At 33.7% G+C, this 21534-nt stretch overlaps 1 protein-coding gene across 4 annotated transcripts in view; it reads right to left on the reverse strand.

Moving 5' to 3' along the window:
• Window positions 1–21306, reverse strand: part of Phf14 (PHD finger protein 14) — a 183832-nt gene extending 162526 nt beyond the window's left edge. For 3 of the 4 annotated variants that reach the window (XR_013435277.1, XM_078040344.1, XM_078040345.1), the window contains exons 1-4: window positions 21110–21306; window positions 20486–20596; window positions 11611–12392; window positions 4807–4951 (exon numbers count right to left, since the gene is read on the reverse strand). Coding sequence is in view for 3 of the 4 variants with exons in the window: in XM_078040344.1 (XP_077896470.1) it covers window positions 4807–4951; window positions 11611–12392; window positions 20486–20596; window position 21110 (1039 nt within the window). In the remaining variant the exon portion in view is untranslated. Of the gene's footprint in view, window positions 1–4806; window positions 4952–11610; window positions 12393–20485; window positions 20597–21109 lie in introns of those variants that run through there. The other variant, XM_040291563.2, reaches the window with a different exon arrangement.
• Between the last annotated feature and the right edge of the window lie 228 nt (window positions 21307–21534).

Consider the following 21534-nt stretch of genomic DNA (forward strand, 5'->3'; position numbering starts at 1 on the left):
ATAAATCACCAACCCTAACAACCATAGTCATTCCTGCATAAAACATCAGCAATGACACTTATAAAATAGCCATAATATATTTGTGATCATCAGTAGTGATAGATACAACAACCTAGGCAACATTCCTGTTAGGTTATATTCCCTTCACTTTGTACACACTTCTGGAAATCTGAACTATATCTGGAAAAGAAAAAACAAGTCTGAACCCAACTGGTGTTGCTATAACAGAATATCTGACAACAGGTAATATATAATGTTTGGCTAGAGAGCCAAAACTGGCAAAAGACTCCTGGTTACATCACAACATGCAGAGAACTGGAAGGAGAAATGCAGAAGGGGGTATATGTGTAACAGATTGAGCTAAGAGCCAAACTTGCCTTATAACAACCCATTGATAACATGAATCCATTCATGAAATTGGAACATACCTGATCTGATTACTTTTTACTAGCCCCAACTTCTTAAAGGTCCCAAAACTTCAACTCTGTCACACTGAGGACCAAGATTCTAGCACATGAACCTCATGGGACAAACTATATCCAGACCACAATACATATATATACACAATAATGTTGACCATTCTCAGTTTATATTCACTACCACTAATATCAAATGGTCCCTTACTGCTGACAAACAGATGTGCAGGTACATACATTTATATAAACCTATGTGTACGTGTATGTACCTATATATATGTATGTGTGTGTATGTATGGATACACATACACATATATATGTATGTATGTATGTATATATTTTTTTACAAACATATTTTCTTAGTCCATATACTCTCCGAATAAAAATATTTTATGTTATCCTACCTCTCCATAAATCCCCAACTCCTCCCCATGCCATTATCTGCTAATAGCTTGGATGCCTATTTCACTGAGAAAATAAGAAACTTTCCAAAAATAACTTCACATGTTCCAACCACCACATCTAACAACCTATATCGGTACCTTTATACCTTCTTTTCCCTTAAGTTACTAAGACAATTTATCTATTCAATCATTCCACTTGGGGCTGGATATCATCCCCTCTAACCTTGTACTCAAATCCCTGGCTACATAGGTGGGTATGGTGGCACATGCCTGTAATCCCAGCAACTCAGGAGGCTGATGCAGGAAGATCATTACTTCAAGGCCAGCCTCTACAACTTCACAAGACCCTGCCTTCCCCATCAGAAAAAAAAAGAAAAAAAGAAAAAAAAGCCAGGGATATAGAGCTCCTAGGTTCAATACCTAGTACCAAAAAAGTCCTTGCTCCAGCAACTATTCTTCTTTCTTTCCTATATTAATTGTCAACTCTCCCTTTCCACTGGGTCATCTCCATCAGTATATAACATGCTATACAGTGTCTACATGTCACAGGCAGCCTCTAGGATAGCCCTCAGCAATCAGCATCTCCTGGTATTTGCACTTTTGAATGTCTTCTCCCACATTTGATTAGGGTTGGTTTGCGTGAACAACAAAACACTTCAAGAAATGATACATGTCCCAAAATACTAGTTCTTTCACACAATTACTTCCATCTCTTTTTCTCTTTGATCACTCATTCCTACAGCCAACAGCCCTGTCCCAAGGACATTAAGGCAGCATATAAAGAAGCAAACGTGGTGCAGCACTGAAATCTCTGGCCAACAGTAACCAAAGAATTGAGGCCTACCAACTATGTAAGTGAACCTGAAAGCAAACGGTTCAGCACCATCAAGTCCTAAAATGACTTCAGCCTGAGCTGATGGTTTTTATGTGTAACTCTGTGAGAGATCCTATGCAAGAACCACCCAACTAATTGCTCACACAAGTAATAAATGCTTGTTAGGTTATTCTATTAGGGGATTATCCTTGACACAGCAACTAATAACAAATACAACATAAGAAGAAAAAATCCCAACCTTGATTTCATACCTCTTTTATCTAAGATCCCATTTCCTTGCTTCTCTTTTGTAGAAAAACTCATAGAAATTATTAAATACACAAAAGGCCCCAAAGAGTCAGGATTCAATATGCATGAGACATGAAGAACCTCATTTTTATAAGACTTTTAATCTGGCCATACATCAGTGATAGATATTCTGGGCATCATGCATCCACTGCCTAAGAAACAAATAAAACTCAAGGCTGTTCAACAAGTTAATTAGAGAGTCAAAGCTGTGGTCAGATATACTTATCCCTGTATCTTCCTGATGGTATGTATCAACTCAGGATACACTGGGTTCTGATCTTTATAAGCACAGCATCAGCAAGGAAGGCTGATAAAGCAAAAAAAAAAAAAAAAAAAACAGGACATACAAACACTGTTACCCCAGGATTTAGGTAGCATGATGTTTCTACACTACTGGTATCGTACCCTAAGTGTGTTAATATACTCCCATCTTTCCCTTGCTTCTTTATGTATATTTTTCATTTGTTTAGGCACTTTGTGACTGAGTCTATTTTCCCATAACCTCTAGGATAGTTTGCCTGGTGCTGTACTTGAACTCTACCATTGTATTAGGGCAGTTTCTCAAATGACAAGAGTCCCTCATCTGACTCTAAAAATATTATTATACATAGTCACTCACTCACTCTCTCTTTCTGAAACATTCTTCTCTAGTCATCATTCATGGTTCTCCTTCTGGCCATGTGTTTCCCATATTCCATGAAGAGCTAGGATTAGTGTGTTATATATACTTACTTCCTAAATATCACATTCAGTCTTAAAACTTTACGTACATCTGCAGGCTGATGAGTCCCAAATTTATATCTCTAATCCTAACATTTTACCTAAACTCCACACTGTTTAAAATTAAAACTTTACTATCTACTATTCTTCTCTAAGGTCACTGCAGGGGTCTCCTAAACAGCCTCCCAGATTCCCACCTTAAATCCACTTCAATCTACTTTCAATCCAGCAGACAAGAGTGATTCTTCCCAAACAAATCAAATCATGTTAAGCTCTGTTCAAAACTCCTATCTATCATAGTGAAATCTAAAATCAGTACCATGACCTGCAAGGTCCCATCTGGTTTATTCTTATCCCTATTCCCATCACTAATCAGCTTGCTCTCTCAGTTTTAGCCTCACTAACCTCTGTACCAATACACAAACATTTCAGGAATGTTCCTACTTCAAGACCTTTCCACTCTATTCCCCAAATATTCACATGATTTGCTTCTTTACTTTCTTTAGGTCACTAGTCAACTATCACCTTGTCTGAGAAATCTTACTGCCTTTTATAAATACAAACTCCTGGGCTAGGATTGTGGCTCAGGGGTAGAGCGCTTGCCTAGCATGTGTGAGGCCCTGGGTTCAATTCTCAGCACCATATAAATAAAAATAAAGGTCTGTTGACAACTAAAAAATGTTTTAAAAAGATATTTAAAATAAATAAGTAAATAAATACAAACTCCTTTCAATACATACAACCATCCCATCCACCCATCCCCTCTACCACTTGCCCTGCTTTACTTTTCTCCAGTTCACACCACTATCTGATATTTATTGATTTATTTGTTTACCATCCATAAGGTCAACAATTTGTATATGCTATTTGTAAATGCTACTTCATATGCATAAAATTTATAGGATTTCAGGCATACTGAAGATACTTAACATACATTACTAAAAAAAAAAAATAAGTAACAGCAACAGAAGACATTTTCACAGTCAGCTTCAGTTCCATGGGGTCCATATGAGGGCAAAAGGAACTATGTGAGGTTAGAGCTGTAATACCAGAAAGGCAGGTAAGGGCAAAGCCACAGAAATACTGCTTTATGGTAGTCATGGCTCTGATAAGAACAAATTAACTGATAAGAAAAAATAGCTTTGCCACAGAGAAACCAGAAAAATACTCTCTGAATGAACTGATCAAAATAATATCACTAGTAATTCCATAAATAAAAATATTTTATGCTTCCTAATATTATACACTAAGAAAATAATTTCTATGGCATTTATTTAGCTAGAAATAACAGTATTGGCACAACTGGCAAACTCTGAATATAGTCTGTAAATTAGATACAGTATTCAATCAATGCTGATTTTCTGATTTTGATAATGTAAAAGAATATCCCATTAAGAAATATACAAACACTGAAATACTAAGAGGGAGAAAACAATGTTATGTCTGCAGTTTAATCTCTTAGAAATGAGGGGGGAAAATGTTGCATGAGAAAAAAGATAAAATAAAGAGAGTAAAATGAAATTTTAAGAAATTTAAGAAATCCCAGTGAAAAACACATGAGAATTGTTTATATTATCCAGGTAATAATTCTATAAGTCAGAAATTATGTCAAAGTAAAATTTTTAAGGAAAAAATAAAAGTTTCAAAATTTATAATTATAATTAAAGAACAATTTCAATATATTATAGTAGCTCCTGTCTCAGAGTTTAAAAAAAATCTAGATCTTTCAAATTCAAAATCAAGAAGTACGACTATGAAAGAAGAAATTTAGAATCTAAGTTCTTAATAATATTTTCTATTTAACTAATATACTAGACTTTTTTCCTATTTCTAAATTTTACTTAAGAACTAAAATAAATTAAATCACTAAGGAAAATATCATTACACTAGCCTTTTAAAAATACTTGTCTTCCCATATTTCTATTTTAATTATTTTTAACTAATTATTTTTAACACATTTTAAATTAAGACAATCACAAAAATAATATTCACCATGCTACAAGGATTCAGTATGTATTATTTCAACCAAATTATCATAAAATATTGTAGAAAAACCTTTGAATAGTACCAATGTAAAAGAGCTGATTTTAGCTATTTAAACAGTATCAGCCATTTCTTAAAAAAAAGAAAAAAGAAAAATTACCTTCATGAACTGTAATGCCACAATTGTCACACTGAATTATTTCATCAGCATCCTCACTATTATCTCCAAGACAAACACAGCAAATCAGAATATGGTCCATTTTTTGAGAACTCCAGTTTTGACTCTTCTCAAGAATCAGCGAGTCCTAATATTAAAATATATCAGAAGATAATTACACTTAAAAAATAGTTTTAATAAATAAAATTATCACTTTAAACTATTTTAAAACATTATTTTTGCACTTTCAAATTTATGTCACATTCTCCATTCTTTTAGTAACTTCAAAGTATGCTACATTTGAAAAGTATACCTCTTTGTCAAAGGACCCTATAAGTACCCTCTCTTAGTTTCCTATTTCTAAGTTCCATTATTCTCCCTCCTCTGAGAAATGAAAAAGCAAGCATGCAAATAACTTATGTGCTTTGTTATTCTGCTTTTCCCTTAAATTAAAAGAAAGGAAAATTAATTCACAAGTGATTACTAATCCTATATATGGATTTAAAAAGTATAAGAAATAGTTCCTACACTTTGGGAGTTTTTAACTCTGCCTAGGAAAGACAAGACAAACATATATGAAACAGGAAGAAATAATTAAAGGCAACACATAAGCAAGTATGCATGTGATGGCTAAGTTATAGTCTATATACTCCATTACTTACTAGGAAATTCAGAAATTCCAGAATTATTGTACTGGGTCAATCAGAGCCTAGCTAGGCATAGCTGAATATATAGATACAAAAAAAAAAAAAATCAAAAAAAGAATCCAGGGTAACTAGCTAACATAAGAGACAGAGTATTCTACTAAGTTTATGTCAAGAAATATCTAGTGCAAACTAGTAATAAAGACGCTGGCTAGTTATAATACAAAGGAGAAAGGAAGGTTTAATAGTAGATGAATAAAAAAATAAATATTCCAAAAAAATAGCAGAGTCTGCTTCTTTTAATTTAAATCTTCTGCATCATGGATTTAAACTTCAATAAGAAAATGTTTCTTATCATATTTAATAGATTGAGCTTAACATTACATATAATAAATGATGAAACTTTGCTGTATGTATTTTATTTATGAACCTAACTATATTCAAAAATATCATTAAAAATTAGTTCCAGGGGCTAGGGTTGTGGCTCAGAGATAGAGTGCTTGCCTAGCATGCATGAGGCACTAGGTTCAATCCTCAGCACCAGGTAAAAATGAAATAAAGGTATTGTGTCCACCCACAACTAAAAAAATAAATGTTTAAAAAAAATTCATTCCATACCATACATTCACTAAATATATTTGGTTTCATATTAGTATTTTTGTATTCTTTTAAACTCTGCCAAACAATATTCAAAGGTAACATTTGGGATTTTAACAGCAGTTTTTAAGTCATTATTGAAAACACTTGAAGGTCACTACAATTATTTCAATATATTTTGTGCATAACATCTAAAATTGACCTGTAAAACAAATCAGAAAAGAATTCAAATGTCAACAAGGAGGGAATGTCATTTCCCTTAAGAATTCTAGTGCTTCAAAATTTTATACTTTTTCCTTTTTATTAAAAAACCAAAAAAAATAATTTGGAGTTAATAAATGGATAGCAAATAAAGGTTTTTTTTAATTTTAATATTTATTATTTTTTAGTTTTCGGCGGACACAACATCTTTGTTTGTATGTGGTGCTGAGGATCGAACCCGGTCCGCACGCATGCCAGGCCAGCACGCTACCGCTTGAGCCACATCCCCAGCCCGCAAATAAAGGTTTAAAAAAAAGTCCTTGAGAAAATTCACGTGTTTTATAGTACTTTGGCACAACAAACAAACAAAAACCGGCCTAAATTTACATATCTTTAATATGCTTCCAAGATAACAGCTTCATCCTCAGCTCTAATAGCTGTTGAACCATAAAAGTTGAAATTTTCCCATCTGTAAAATGATGAAAAAAATCAGATCTCATGAGGCTGTTATGTGAATTAATGAAGCAATATGTAACATGAACATTTCAGGCAAATACTAGGCACTCAATAAATGTCCATTCTCTTCCTCCTTTCCTCTGCACTTCTTTATTCTTTAGGTGGTTGAAAAACAGAAATATAAACTGACAATTTATTATACTGGGGTGTCTCTTAGAACCCCAAAAGAAAATTTACAAGCCTCACAGAGCACTGCAAATTTAAACATCAGCTCTATGATAAGTCCAAAAAAGAAGTTTTTCTTAAGACTATCACAATAGAGATTTTTTTAAAAATCAGACTAAGAAACAACCTAGTGAACAATCAGTTTAATAACCAAGAGGGTATTCATGTTAATGAACTCTGCCAACATTTCTCTGGTGGAATTACAACAAATTATCAGCCATGAAAAAAATGGTTTGCTCATATGGCAAAAAGTAAATTTCTAGAGTCAGAAAAAACACCATTAATGGGTGTCTCTAATTCCTTTATTTTTTTTTTGCTCAAAAAATAGTGAATATCTAAATTATAAATCTAGACCAATTTCTTTCTGCACACACTGTCACTTAGAGAAAACAAAATTAAGTGGTATTTCTGGCCTCTGATGCCCATCACGTAGATTCTTACCCAGAACTGTAATGCAAAGAGAAAACTACAGTCCCACAATATTTACCTAAACAAATAGCTGGCAGACAATGCTTCAATAAGAAAATCTAAATACATCCTCCTGAAAAAAATATGATCTAACTTTTCTTTAACATATCAAATATAGATTTAAGCACACTTATGATCAAATGAACATAAAACCCAAGTTATTATTAATTTCTCTTAGCATTTTTTTTTTTGAGACAGGGTCTTGCTGTTGTCACTGAGGCTGGCCTCAAACTTGTGATCTTCCTGCCTCAGCCTCCTGAGTTGCTGGGATTACAGGCATGCGCCACCATACCTGGCCTCTGTCAGTATCTCCCTGAAGATGGCTATCCTCTTTCAAGTTTCTAGAGAAAATAGGTAAGCTAAAATTTTTAACACAAAATTTTTATAATATGGCTTTACATAAAAATAGAAATCAGGAAAATGGGTATGGAATGGCAAAAGGGTATCACCCAAAAAATAATTCTAATAGAATAATTTAATGGAATACAATTACTATATGAAGAGAGTAAATGGGGCACTATAATAATAAATCAGAGACTACTTAATTTCACTTTTTTCCATTGGCATTTAAAATTTATTTCAAAAGTTATAATATTACCCAGTGTTCTCCACAGGTTTTAAATGTTTTCTGTTCATTTATACATGTATTCCATAGAGATGATTGTAAATGATTATAAATGATACAATGGGCTAATATGGGGGAGCTAACATGATGGGTGCTAATGTTTAATGGAAGGAAATTCCACCATACGTCAGAATTAAAAGCTTAGAAAAAATTAATATAACAAAAGCCTGACCAATCACTCTTCCTCAAAGTTTCAAAAAACATTAAATTCTTAAGACTCCCCAAAAATATTTGTACAATGTTAAAAAACTGATTTTTATCCAGGACTTAGAGCAATTTGTTTTACCATGAAATCTGTAAAAAGGCAACTGATTAATAAGTAAGACATTCCAAATAAAAGCAACTATTGATAAATTTTGGCAAATTATATATATATATTAATTAGCAAAAATCTGATGACAATGGCCATTAAAGGTAAAATCTTCTTATGACAAAAAAAATCTATTAAGCAAAGACTATAAGGTTACATTTATAAGATAGTAACCTAAAATCCAAATCATCTCCAAAGCTAAATATTATTTAGAGTTGTTCTTCCTTTTGCCAAACAAAACAAAAAACTTCCATTTTTATTGACATGATCTTCTCTGTTACATTAATTCTCATCCAAATCTATAGTTTTAAAGTCATAAAAGTGAGTTTCTGAAAATGCTACATCGCCCTCTTCAATAAACTTACCACATAAGATTTTAGTCTACTAAAGAGAATCACGTGAATAATCAAAATAATTGTAATGAATCTCAAATGGTTAAAGAAAAAACACTGAAAAGGAAACACTATTTACTAAACACACATATCCCAAGGAGATTCTTCAGACTGTGTTAAATGCAAACAATACTCAATTCTACAGCAGCAGTCCTCAAGGTGTCACCCTGGAAACTCTCTTTCAGGGAGTCTAAGAGGTGAAGGCTGTTTTCCTTACAATGCTAGGTTTATCTGCCCTTTTCATTCCTATCATAGGTATAGGAAGTTTTCCAGAAGCTACATGAAGAGAAACGATGTCATTAATATGACAACTTGTATACATCTGCATGTCTTGTTTTTTGAAATTTTTAAGTTCTAATTTGAAAGAGTAAATATCAACAGATATAATCTAAACAAATAATAATAGGGTTCCTCAATAATTTTTAAGAGTATAAAGGTGTCCTGAGACCAAAACTTTATGAGAACCACTGCTCTACAGTATTTCAGGGCCTGAAGGCACAGGTATGTTAAGGCATTACCAACAATAGTTATAAAGGGCCCTGCTCAAAAAAATGTTAAGTTCCCCTAAGAAAATTCAAAATTGTGAAAAATTCAGGACATCATTTACATACAAATGATGGCCACAAACACTTCTCTAAAAATGCACTTGACACAGCAGCCAAGAAAAAGTATGTGCATATAAACTAAATATAGTATTCTATTTTATATTTCTAAAGACACATCTTCAGCTATCTCTACTACAAAATGATATCTGAAAACTTAAAACTAAAAGCAGAGAAAAATAAAACTTCATATACCAAATATGTATTTATTAACTATCTAATGCATATTTAGCAATTATCACTTCCTAAGATAACCAGGAAAACGAAGGCATAAGCAGTGGCTATAAGGCAACAGGGGTTAACTTCAGTCATCTTTTTTACAAAATCAGTATCATATGAATAGAAAATTCAGTAGTATAAGTAATAGTCTACATTGACTAGTTTTTTAATTTAACTTTAATGCCTAGTTTGAATGACATAATTTAAATAGAACTAGAATCATCGAAAATTTGAGGGGCAAACACTGTTATCAAACTTTTAGGTAGAATGTTAGTCTAAGAGAAATTAACTTTCTATAAATTCTTTTACTTGGGCGCAACTCCAAGATGTGCTTTAGAATTTCATTCCTGAATTGTCTTTAGGGACTATTAATCTAAACCTATAAGGTCTCTTCTACTAGGAAAAACAAAAAACCAGAACAGCACATGTGGTCTTTAAATGCAACATAATCTAAAATCTCTTAAGCAACAGGTTATGAATTACAGGTTATTAACAGAGTATATACACACTTTATATAGCAAATTTCTAAATATATATAGGTATCCCTCATACCTTACCATAAATCTAATCCACATTGCCTCTAGCATTAGCCAGACTACTTTTGTAAATATCAATATAATATAAAAACTAAGCAAAGAAGAGATATTGGAAAAAGGAAACTTATTGAGTAGACAAAAATGAGTATTAAATATTAGAAAATAAACTGAATGTGTGTCTAAATTAAATATTAACAATTAGATTTCCATACTTCTACTCCTCTAAAACAGCATTATTAATATGAAACAGCTTATGCCATACCATTAAAAAATACTATGCTGCAATATCCCAAATGACAATTCTCCTTTCCCTAAAGATAAGATTTAGGATAGCACTGGAGGAAGGCAACATTCTTCATAGAAAAATGAGCAACCTAGAAGTTAAGCAATGTTTATAATACAACATAAAAGCTGCAGTTTCATCTTCACTAACATATAACGGCTGATAGCTTGCTGAACATAATTTTGTAAGAAAAATCACCAAATCTTACATTAAATTTAATTAAAAATAATCACTGCTATGTAAACCTTCTGTAAGCAGAAAAATGTGAAGAAACATATAAAGCATAAAGAGAAAATTTGCAATTTAAGCTACTTCAGTGATATGAAAAAAAATAAGTATTTGGTAAAGAAGTAAACTTTGATGACTATAAACACATTAACAGAAATGACAGAATTAATTATTATAGTTATACATGTGATGTAACAGATACATCTACATGTAAGACAACAACTCAATCTTTCTTTTGAAGAAAAACATATACATAAACACACAGACAAAGAGACACAAATGTGTTTGACTGAAGAATCTTGAATGTTGCATCTCTGGACCCAATGCATAAACCTAACTTTCAGTAGTAGAACTTCAAGTGGAAGAACTGAGTCATTACTGTAGTTTTATGATAGGAAAATTTGTTCTATGATGGAAATGTTTGGGGTTTTTTCCTCTCATTTCTTTGCAGAGATTATTTATTCACTAAATATATGTAAGCATACTTCATATTTACTCCCATATAGCCCAAAGATCTGGTAACTACACTGATGATGGGTGCTACAACTGATAAAAGAAACTTTAAAATGAATTTTTAGAGCCTGAGAAAATAATTATGCTGCTTTTTGTCCTGCTCTAAAGTATTCTAAAGACCTGCATTTTTATGTGGATATGAACAAAACTAAGTAGGAAAAAAATGACCTTTTTTTCCATAATCCACTCAGCACCATCCAACAGTCCTATGAACAAAAGGGAGAGGGGATAAAAAAAATGGGAATGGAAATCATCATTTCCCAAGTTTACAATTAAAAAAAAATTTCTCCTTGATGACGGAGATTGTGAGCTCCTTGAGAACGGTGACAAATAGTAGAAAGTCAATAGAGTTTTGTTGATCAAATGAATAAATGCTATAATAAGGAGGCTCATTCACTCCCACAGTTAAATAGAATTTCAAGGAAGCCAACTTAATATAATGAGTGATTTAGAGAAGAATCCCCTTTTCCCCAGACAGACAGATATCATAAAAATTGGGTGGATCTACCTCATTACTCTTGCTTTGAGATAGTGTCAGGCTATCATTGGTCAGTTCCTCATCATCAGCACTGTTTCTGCTAAGAACTTTACTCTTCTTCTTTTTGCAACCCCCTTCGCTAGCAGGGCTGCTATGGTCTTCATCATTGCCCTCATCATTCTCATCTTCATCGCTTCCACTTCCCTCATCTTCATCATCCTCATTGTCTCCATCACTCCCCTCTTTCTGAGATGTTGATCTCCCTTTCCTCTTTACTACAGTAGGTCGCCAGTCATTATCATCTTCACTGTCATAGTCATCCATGTCATTCAGCTCTTCCATGGAGACAAAATCCAAAAGTGGTCGGTTTCGACGAAGATTCCACTTTTTTGGCTCACTGACTTGTTCCTCTGCAGTAGAGGTCGTTGTGGGGGCAGAAGGGGATGCATTAACAGCAGGAGGACTTGTGGCTGGTGTAGTAGCCACAGCAGAAGCAGCCACAGTATCAGATACTGTTGTTTTTTCTTTTTCTCTCTCTTTCTCTTTATCTTTCTCTTTCTCTTTTTCCTTTTCTTTATCCTTTTTCTTTCTAGGTCTTTCTCCATTTTCCTCTTCATCCTTCTTTTCCATTTTAATTAACTGTTTGTCAGATGACAGTATTTCTTCCTCTGCAGAATTTTTAAGTTGTTCTTCTTTGACTTTAATATCGTCATTCAGCTCTTCCTCTAAATTATTTTCCTCAGAATCACTACAGGAACCTTCTCCACTGTCCTTTGAAGGATCTTCACTTCCATTACCACTCCCTTCAGAATCTGTTGAAAATATGAGAAAAAAAAAACCACACATATGTATATACATACACACACACACACACAACGCTGACACAAATGAAACCACCAAAATTTGTGAATAACTTGTAAAACAATATAAACAAATTTAAGTCAAAGAATGGTAGACATTCCCAACCTGATTAAATAATAAATCAATGAAGTTGATATAATGGTTTTAATTCAATAAATATAGCACTAATGAAGATGAATATATGTAATTATAAATTGAAATATACTTTTAAAAGAGGAGCTCTATTTTGTGTCATATTTATTTATTTATTTACTTACTTATTTTGTGCTCTCTCTCTATATATATATATAAACTCATTTATTTCATACCATACTTGGTATCCCAGAGGCAATACTTTTCTAAAGTAAAAGTACTTTTTTTTTAAATTGGGCCCTTGATTTTAACTGAATGATAATATTATGTAGACAGAATTCTTCTTCCCTTACATCTTCCTTTTATAAACTATATGGACTTACAAGTAGCAAAAGTGTCACATCCAAAACAAGATAAATGTGATCCCCCAAAGTTTTGTTTCACTTATTTTCCCATTACTTAGCAAAATAAGCATAGATATGCATATGTCAACTTGTATCACATCCCTGACAGACCAAATCAATTTTAGATCAAGTACACAGATCAAGACAATAGCAATGGCACAGAAAATGGAAACTGAAAAAGAGATTATCAATTTTCCTGCTTTTTAAGATGCTATCTGTAATAATAAAAGAAGTCACCTAAACTTTCAAAACTTCTAGGCCCTAGAAAGGAAGTAACTGATGAATAAATGAATCCATCCTAGAAATGAACCATCATGATAGTTACTGAAAAGATAAGTAGTAAACAACAAAGTGCTCTTACAGACCTATAAGCTTTCTAGTAAGTTTCTTCCATTCTTGCCTAGGGCAGCCAAGTCCCCAGTCCAGCACTCCTTCATAACTGTCTAATCCTCTTTTCACCCAATCAAATAAAATATTTAAAGGGAACGATAAAAGGAAGTGGGAAATAGGAGGAGAAAGAGTTTACACCAAAGGAAAATGAATTGTTTGTTCCTAAAACTAAGAAAACAGTAATGATGAATTAGTGAAAAAAGTCAGCATTTCCACACCATTTGAATTTCTATGAACCCAACTTGCCTTAGTCTCTATAATTAACTGGGCATTAAAGGTGAAAGAAGTTGTCTGCAATTAGCATCTGGTATCTAAAGCACCTGAGAAGCACTATACAAACGACTGATAAAAATATCCTGCAAATACTCCATTTATGTATAATGTGTTAAAGTGAATTCTACTATCACGTTTAACTAATTAGAACAAATAAAAAATACATACAAAAAAAACCCTCACGAAATTGAAAACAATTCAAATTGTAAAATGCATTTCTGGCCATAATGAGTTAAAACACATGTCTTCAAAAATTAAAAAATAAAAAGCAACAAATGTTAACTGACCTTATGAAATCAATATCAATCTCAAGATTATCATGTAAGTATGTACAACTTACTCAGGAGTATTCTGAAAAACACCCATCTTAAACAATCTTGCATATAATATCATAAACAAGCAATACCTTGAAGATTAACAATTCCCTATTTCAAAGCTTTAGAGCCAGATGTCTTTCAAATTTCAGAATTTTGCAGATTTTAGAAGGGTGGCATGGCATACATACCATATACTCCCAATGAGGTCTATGTTATTGTCCTATAATCAATTACAATATTTCTCCGGCACAGAGAATAAATACCTGTAGGATATGAGAAATAAATACTCCAAATGATCTGTTGTTTTGCCATTAAATAAGGTTGTGCCAAATTTAGTAAATACTTTTGGATTTTTTTAGTTTCTTGGATTTTAAAGAATATAGGCCTGATATCACTAACAAATAAGTGACTTCTATTCAGTCCAAGAATTTTACAAATAATTAACAAAGTTCAACCCAATCTACCAAGAAGAATCATCTCTGGTATAAAAAACAACCAAAACTTCTAGATGTTTTTAAATTGTTATCCAATAAATAATAACTAGAGTTGACTAAATACTTCAAAGGCAAAGAAGGAATTCTTTTGCATGTTAACTAAGGAAAATTCAAACATGAAAAGGTACTATTCTTCTAGATCAATTTTCTAGAAGTCTTTTCAGCAAAAAAAAAATCCAATGTTAGACACAAAAGTGAAGATTAACTGGCACAGAAGTATGGGTACCTGATCAAAACTGAGACCAATCCAACTTTGCTATTACTTGTTAAATGTTACAAAATGTCAGGGATTTTTGTGAATTTGTTTTCTTTTCCATTGCCAATGCCAATTTTTAATTACTGTAGAGGTACACTGATACACTTTGATTTTGTTTTTGTTTTGTAATAAAAAAATTTTTTTAAAAAATTAAAACTTTTGCCAGGTGCAATGGCACACACCTATAATCCCAGCAGTTCAGGAGGCTGAAGCAAGAGGCTGAGGCAGGAGGATCACAAGTTCAAACAGGAGGATCACAAGTTCAAAGCCAGCCTCAGCAAAAGAAAGGCACTAAGCAACTCAGTGAGACCCTGTCTCTAAATAAAACACAAAATAGGGCTGAGGATGTGGCTCAGTGGTCGAGTGCCCCTGAGTTCAATCCCAGTACCAAAAAAAATTAAAATTTTTATAATATTTTATATTTTTTAATACATTATTAGAAGAATATGAAATTTCTCCATAGACTGAAATCCCAGTAGCATGTCCAACCCTTTATTCACCAAACATAACACATTACTCATACTCCAACTGCAGGGATCAGAAATATATCAAATTTTATCTTTCTTTGATATCTGAAAAATAACTTCTTCATCTGATTACTCATCACTTCTTTTTGGTACATATGCACTTCAGGGATGGATATAAACAGTATTTATAAGCACAGATGGGTAATAGCAAGAAAACAAGATCCTTGGTTGCCTATATTTTTAGAGGGTGAAAAGAAAAAATTTCCTACAAAATCAAAGAACGACTCTATGACATGTTCCAAATCTATCATCCCAATATGTCCTACACCAAAAAAAGAAATAATAGCGTGAAGAAATGAGAAATGAGCCAGATATGTCAAATAAAGCTACTTAGGCATAAGGACAGAGTTAATTACAATTCTACAATAAACTTTTTGCATCACATTTAAAAAATTTTAAGTTGAAATTCTATTTCCCATTTGGTTAACTAAAAAGTAACCTTTTTTAAATACACGTCAGAATCTCTCCAAAGAATAGCTATTTCAACTAACAGACCGTTGAGGAATTTTAACAGAATTTAATAAATGAAATTTCAAGAATCCCTTCATAATATTCAATAATAAAATTAAAATTATTTTAACTAATGACAATCATCAATACCATTACAACCAATGCTTAAGTTTTGCTCATAATAAATATAAACAATTAAAAGCATTACGTTTCAATTCAGAGATTTAATTTTGTAATATAAATAATCCTTTTATTCAATTTCATCAACCTCATTCTATTCATCAAGACACTGCAACAGGAATTAGTATCATAAGTATATATAATAGATAACAGATCACTATGTATTACTTATTCAGAATTACCATCTTAGAGGTATCTTTTACTAGTTCTGTCTATCTCTTAATACAGCTCATCCTTTACTCCTGACTCTAGTTCCAGCTGTGTCATCTTACCTTTTCAAGGTAAACCAAATCCAGTGATTATGAAGTGGGGACAATTTTTCCCCAGAGGATATCTGCCAATGTCTGGTGCCACTGGAGACAATGGTTGCCAGGTACAGGTAGAGAAGACATTGTGTGTGTTCATCTAGTAAAGGACAGCAATGCTGCCAAATATCCTACAATGTATAGGATAGGCCTCCATAATAAGGAATCAACCAACACAAAATGTCAACAGGGCTAAGTTTAAGAAACCTTCATAGTATATAAGGTCTGAATATGACCTCATGAGACTTTTATGGGTTTATCTCTCCTACTGTTCCTTTACTCAGTCTTTGTCCATAAACATAAAATGACATTTCCAAACCTCCACATCTTTAACATTTAATGTTTCCTTCACCAAGACTGCTGTCTATCTAAATCTTCTCTTTCAGTTCATGGAACAACTTTTATCTCAGTGAAACTGTTCTACATCTAAAATAATCTCATTTCCTCTTAAAGACCTGAACTACACAAATCAATCATCATCCTTTGTGTCATCTACTATTTTATTTGATTATTCTAATAGAATTACTATTTTGTTGTGAATTCACCATAATGTCTAGCTAAGTGTTAAACAAATTACAGGTGGTCAATGAATATATCTTGATTCAAACTATAACACAAAGCAAAATACAAGTCTCAGTCTGACTCTCATAGTTAAATTATTTTCTGTCAATACAGTCTAACTAAACTAAGCATGAATCAAGAAATAAAGTTAAGCTAGGCATGGTGGCTCATGCCTGAAATCCCAGTGACTCAGGGAGCTAAGGCAGGAATCACAAATTTGAGGCCAGCCTAAGCAACTTATCAAGGATCTCAGCAACTTAGTGAAATTCTATCACGTTTTGAAATAAAAAAGGCTGGAGATGTGAACAGTGATAAAGCATCCCTGGATTCAATCCCCATATCAAAAAAAAAAAAAAAAGGAAGAAAGCTAAGCATTCTACTCTGTGTGCAAAGTACTTTGGGTGGGTGAATGGTGGAGGAGGAAGCCAGGACACGCTGTTGCTAGTTTGTCTTCTTTCATTTAGAACACTCTATGTATATAGTAAATAAATATAAGCAGTCTCATACCTGTCCCCAGTCCTAGACCCCAGTCTCTAATACAACCACTTTGACTAAGTTGAAGCATGAAATCAGTCATCAATAGTAACTGTATTAGATCTATAAAACTGGGAATTTCATATGGTTCCACCTAACATTTCTACATATGGTTCTTATGGTGGCTATATTACCTGTTTTAAGATGAATTCATTTTAAATGTTATTTACTTTGTCAATAACCACTTGCCAATCTTATTGGCAAATCATGCTATAGCAACTGTTGTTTTTTTTTTCCTTTTTTTATCATCTGAGAAACACATGAGTGAAAGTATGTTTAGCTTCAAGGATGTTAGTAACCTTTTAGAATTTTTGATATTTATTCTTTTATTTCCCACGTTTTTGATTGGTGTAGTTTAGTTGGACACATGGATAGGATTTGTTGTTACATATTTGTATATGTACACAATATTGATATTCATTCTTAAAGCCTAAAAGAAATACAAAAAGTTTTATAATCAGAATTTCAGATTTTAAGATGAAAATATGGAGAAATTGATGCAGAGTACAGTTAGTAAAAACTGAAGCCAATCAATCTAACCATTTTAAGATTAAGTCTAAAGAAGTCAGCAATTCACTCAATAAGTCATTTCTAAATGTCATGAAAAAAAAGACTTAGCCAGACAAATATTAGCTACTGTCTCTCCACTTCTAGTTTATTTAATTTCCTATTTATAAGTTGGGCTAGGATTCCACAACTTGGACATGTGCAAAACATCTAGGGTCTTTTTTGTTATAAGAGTCTAATAAATGAACTACCTCAGGAAGAGAACAGAAAAGAATCGAAGTGGAAGCAACGGTAATCTAGAGTAAGACATCACCTCAGCTATGGGGAATGTCAATGCACCTAAACCAAAAGGGGAAAAGACAATTCAATTTCTGTTGACTATTAATTATTTTAAACAAAATTATTTTCTACTAATTTCCCTTTTACAATAATATATGAAGAACTAAATAGATAAATTTGTGTCCTTAGATCACAAATTTAAACTCCCCAGGAGCCAGGGAGGTAGGAAGGTGAACCATGAGTGCAACACACTAGTATTATGTGACAAGAAAGAACAGAAGATATATATGAGCACTTTTAGGAGATATATATATCAGCCTAACAAAACTCATCCTATCATGTTTCACAAATAATATTTCCCTTCAACTATGATTAGGATTTAACAAAGTCAGGAAAATCTACTTAAGTTTGATACCACAAATTATTTTGCTAAAGAAGTTTATGTTTGATAAAGATTATTTCATCCCTTGTAAAGAAAAATAATACCTGAGAGAGACTCCATTTCAATAAACAAAAAGAAAAAAGTATCTATAATATCAGTATTTATTGTCACAGAAATATTAAGAAATACTTAAGCTCTGGACTTTATCCCACAATAATATTCAAAGAATTGACTAAGTCCTAACTTTCTGAGAGCTAATCATTTTTGTCAGTTTTCAACCTGGTTAACAAGCAAAACTATACTCTAGCAGAAATATTTTTATCTGTCAAGAGCTTCACAAAGAGAAGACAGTTGGATTTTATCTACTTTCCCTTTTTTTTTTTTTTTGAAAGTACTAAATATTAGAGATTCAACTAATTGGGAGATAAAGTTTTAAAAAGTGAATAGAGGGCTGGGGATGTGGCTCAAGCTGTAGCGCGCTCGCCTGGCATGCGTGCGGCCCGGGTTTGATCCTCAGCACCACATACCAACAAAGATGTTGTGTCTGCCGAGAACTAAAAAATAAATATTAAAAATTCTCTCTCTCTCTCCTCTCTCACTCTCTCTTAAAAAAAAAAGAAAAAAAAAGTGAATAGAGATAAACTTAACAACTTTTAATTGTTGGGAGTGAACTCAATTAGTAACCAGGATATCCAAATGCTGTTAGTTCAAGATTACATCTATCCACTCTTGGGATCTAAACAGTGAAAAGAGTGCAAATTCTGAAGTCAATTCTTTACTGCCTGAGTGACCTCAGATGTTATTTAAACTCAGTACAACAGTTACCTATAAAATAATACCTCCTTCACCCTTCACAGAATCATTATAAAAATTAAATTAGATATGCAAACAAAAAGTTCTCACAATGCAAATGCTGATGCTATTCCAAGTAATTCATAGCAATGTAACTCAACAAAACCTAATTTCATCCCTTTTGTCATACCTAGCAGAAAAAATAAAAAAATTTTAATTAAGATTTTTTCTTCTTTGGAAAGGAGCAAGATATGCCTAGGCAAAGTAAACTTTCTGGAAGGATAGCTAAAAACTATTAAAGGGATTGAACGTGTGTTTAGTTTAATGAGAAAGTGCTTGCCTTGCATCTAAGAGGCCCACAAAAGGAAAGAAAAAAAAAGTGTCAAATGGGGGGAAATTGAAATAACTTTTATTTTTCACTTTATCTAAACTTCTATCAAAAGGGGCAGATTGCAAATAACTTTTATAATCTCTTCCATTTAGAATACTTTGTTTCTAAAATTCCTTCTATCAAAACTTCACGACACAATGCACAAAAGCATACTTTTGTTTTCCAAATCTTATACAGTATGAATACATGACCTTCTTAAATTTTGTTTTTAAAATCACTAAATATAATGAACAAGCAAGAATTTATGCTTTATACCTGAAAGATTTCTTTTTTTAATATTTTTTAGATGTGTAGACCTTTATTTTATTCATTTACATAAACTTCGTGCTGAGAATCAAACCCAGTGCCTCACACATGCTAGGCAAGCGCTCTACCACTGAGCCACAGCCTCAGCCCCATATACCAGAAAGATTTCTGAAAGGAAGACTCCACAAGGTCCAGCTATAATTTTTAGAACAGTTTTCTATCTAGTCAATTTTATTCTTATAAGAGAGCTAACAGAAAAAAGCAAATCTCCCCTCACAGCAAGCAAAGAGAGTTGAAAAGAACCCTGTGCTGAGCTATTCACCGTCAGCATTACTCTTATGGTATTATTCTACTTTTGTTTATCTCTAGACGTTTTCCTCTGTCAATAAAATAAACATACATATATTTTAGATGTAGAAAAAATGGAAATGCTTTTGCCCCTTGGAAAAAGTCCTTCCCTGCCTGTTCACTATCTTTGTATAAGTATTAAGGAAAACACAAGCAAGATAGGATCTACTGACAGGATCTTGGGGAAATGTGGAAAATTAAATGGACAAAATAAATTAAGTTATGTGCTTTCACTTTAAATCCGCAATTTAATCAAAAATTGTTTTTTTTTAAAAAGTCTAAAAATAAGTCCAACTCTAGAAAGCTGGGAAAGGGAAAAAGAAAGGAAACATTTACCTGAAGCATCTCCAACTTTAAAATCACTGTCATCTGAACTATCATAATCAAGAGCTTCTAGGAGAGAAGCTGCCAAAGGCTTCACCTGCCTCCTCTTGGAGCTGCGATCCACTGTTAAGAGAAAAACATGACATTGTCATTCATCATCACACCAAACAGGGGCGAGAGCTGTGATGTTGAGGGAAGATAAGGATAACTTCGTGCAGGGAATCTTTGTCTACCGTCTGGGCAATTGGCGTCAGGGAAAGGTAGGAGTGGGGAAGAGAGCTGCGGAGGGCTTCAGCCCACTAAGGTGAGCTGCTAAAATGAGTATCTCCAGCCCCGGGGTGCGGCCCAACGCCAGTTCAGGCCGGCCGAAATCCAAGCTGACCCTCTCCTTACACTACTTATAAAGAGGTTTCTGCGACTCACTAGCAATTCCTCATTAAAATACTGTAACAGTCAACAGAAAACGCCAAGCCCAGGGAATAAACGTCGGGTTCATTCCTAAGGACTAGGGAGGGTAGCTTCCAAGAACCGTCCAGGATCCAGCGGTTCCCGCCCACCCCCTCCCAGCTCTCCCAAAGCCCTGATAGAAGGGCTGAAACGGGTCTCTCTCCCCACAGAGGCCTCGGATACACTTACTAAGGAATCCGTGAAGTGGTCGTTAGGAGGATACTTAGGGAGAGGCTGCGGGACCACAGGAGCCCAGTTAACGCCGAGGTCGGGGACTGGGGCGACGGAGGCAAGTCAGAAAGATGCCACTTAAAATCGGCGGCGCCGATTTTACAGGGACGCTCCCAGGAGCAGCCCCACCTTCACTCCCGCCCCCCGCCCCCCAGTTCTAGCCCGGCCCCCGCTACTGGCGCCCCCTCCCACGATGCTCCCCGGCCAGAGGCGCCCTCCGGCCCAGGCAGCGCGGCCAACACGGTGGCTCTGGGGAGTTAACTTCCCCCGGTTAAAACCAGAAGAAAAAATAAAATAAAGAAAATCTTTATTAGCCTGCACCAGAAGCAACAAAAGACCCACAACTTGCACAGTCTGAGAAAGACTGCCTGAAACAATAGGGA

This window comes from Ictidomys tridecemlineatus, chromosome 2 (genome assembly GCF_052094955.1).
Source record: "Ictidomys tridecemlineatus isolate mIctTri1 chromosome 2, mIctTri1.hap1, whole genome shotgun sequence".
In the NCBI taxonomy this organism is placed as follows: Eukaryota; Metazoa; Chordata; class Mammalia; order Rodentia; family Sciuridae; genus Ictidomys; species Ictidomys tridecemlineatus.